This window comes from Cicer arietinum, chromosome 4, assembly GCF_000331145.2.
Source record: "Cicer arietinum cultivar CDC Frontier isolate Library 1 chromosome 4, Cicar.CDCFrontier_v2.0, whole genome shotgun sequence".
Taxonomy (NCBI): domain Eukaryota; kingdom Viridiplantae; phylum Streptophyta; class Magnoliopsida; order Fabales; family Fabaceae; genus Cicer; species Cicer arietinum.
The window spans coordinates 14,671,980-14,673,568 of record NC_021163.2 but is presented as its reverse complement, the minus strand read 5'-3'; the positions used below and the strand labels follow the sequence as shown (position 1 = coordinate 14,673,568).

Below are 1,589 nucleotides of genomic sequence, written 5' to 3'. Positions count from 1 at the left end.
GGAATGGATTGTGTTTGGTATTCAACAATGCCAATTACTGCATCACTCATTTCACCAGGTTCATTTTGTAAATTAACAATTTTTGCAACCTCTCCAGAAGGTGGATCCAGTGGCTCATTTACAGAATCTGTGTTCACTTGAGCAGGACCGGACTGTGTTTGGTCTTCAACAACGTCAATTACTGCATCACTCATTTCAGCAAGTTCATTTTGAAAACTAACACTCTCCGCAACATCTCCAGAGGGAGGATCCAATACCACGTTAACTTGAGCAGGAACAGATTGTGTTTGTTCTTCAACAACAAGAGCGGCTACTGCCTCACTCATTTCACCAGGTTCATTTTGAAAACTAACATTTTTTGCAACATCTCCAGAAGGAGGATCCAATACCACATTAACTTGAGCAGGAACGGATTGTGTTTGTTCTTCAACAACAAGGGCAGCTACTGCATTACTCATTTCTCCAGCTTCATTTTGAACATTTTGAGGACATTTGTTTTCTAATTTACCATCACATAACCAAACAGGGACTTGTTCTGAGGTACTTTGTTGAAGACATGAACCTTCTAAAGTCTGACAAGTATTTTCTATGTAATGATGAGTTGGGTCAGGCAGTTGAACAACAGAATTCTCAGTCATATTCACATAATCTTGATTTGATTTTTCATCGATAACAGAATTGGTTAACACAGTATCAACCACACTTTGTTCATTGTCTAAACATTCAGAGCCGATCTGAGCTGATTTTACAGACAAATCACAATGTTCAGTTCCCATCTTCTCAGTGGTGCAATCGTATTGACTTATCGAATTTCCAGTTGAACCAGTCATTAGTATGAGGAAACACACATCACCACAGCATCCGCCACCGCAGCCAGAAAGTAAGTCTAAGAACTATAAAGAAAACAACCAATCTCTCTCAGCATTTATACTTTCATTTCATACTTCACATTAATACATGATATAAGAGTCAAAAACTAGTATTAGAATGAATATACTATAACCTAACAGCACTACAAAAATCCTCATTGACACAATTAATATTTAATCACAAAAAACTTCCCAACAAAGGTAGCAATGTAAAGAACAAAGCTCACCAGATGCAGCAAGCTAGCTTTAACCACATCGACGGCAGGATTTCAAAGTCCAGTGCAGATATACACCAATCAAGCAATCAGTTGATTGAATTCAACTACACAATGAACAAAGAAACAATAAATAACAGAGTAAGCTAGAGAGAATTTGGGGATGTGAAAAAGAATAGAGTTCAAAACACCAAATCAGCAAATGAGTTGCTTTTGCAAACAGCTTTCAAGATTTAGATATTTGATTGTGCTATGTTAATTATAAAGTAAAGTTCAGTGTTCGTTTTGTTGACAACTTCGAAAAACAACAACACCAAGTAAACAACGACAGCAAAAGATAAGATATTTAAGCAATTCGTATGCAAGAAATAAACAAAAGCATCATCCCTCCCATGTAGAGAAACTATATGAAAATGATTATGCGAAGCAACGGAAAGTTGAAAGAAAGTAATAACTGAAAAGCACAAGGTATGAAAGCAAATAGTAAATTGAAAAATAGGGAAAG

The 1,589-nt window shown here is 36.3% G+C and overlaps 1 protein-coding gene across 1 annotated transcript in view; it reads right to left on the bottom strand.

The window, feature by feature from the left end:
• Window positions 1-830, bottom strand: part of LOC101500744 (homeobox protein HOX1A) — a 7,748-nt gene extending 6,918 nt beyond the window's left edge. The window contains exon 1 of the mRNA XM_073367257.1: window positions 32-830. Within this exon, the coding sequence (XP_073223358.1) occupies window positions 32-830 (799 nt within the window). The remainder of the gene's footprint in view (window positions 1-31) is intronic.
• Window positions 831-1,589: the final 759 nt, after the last annotated feature.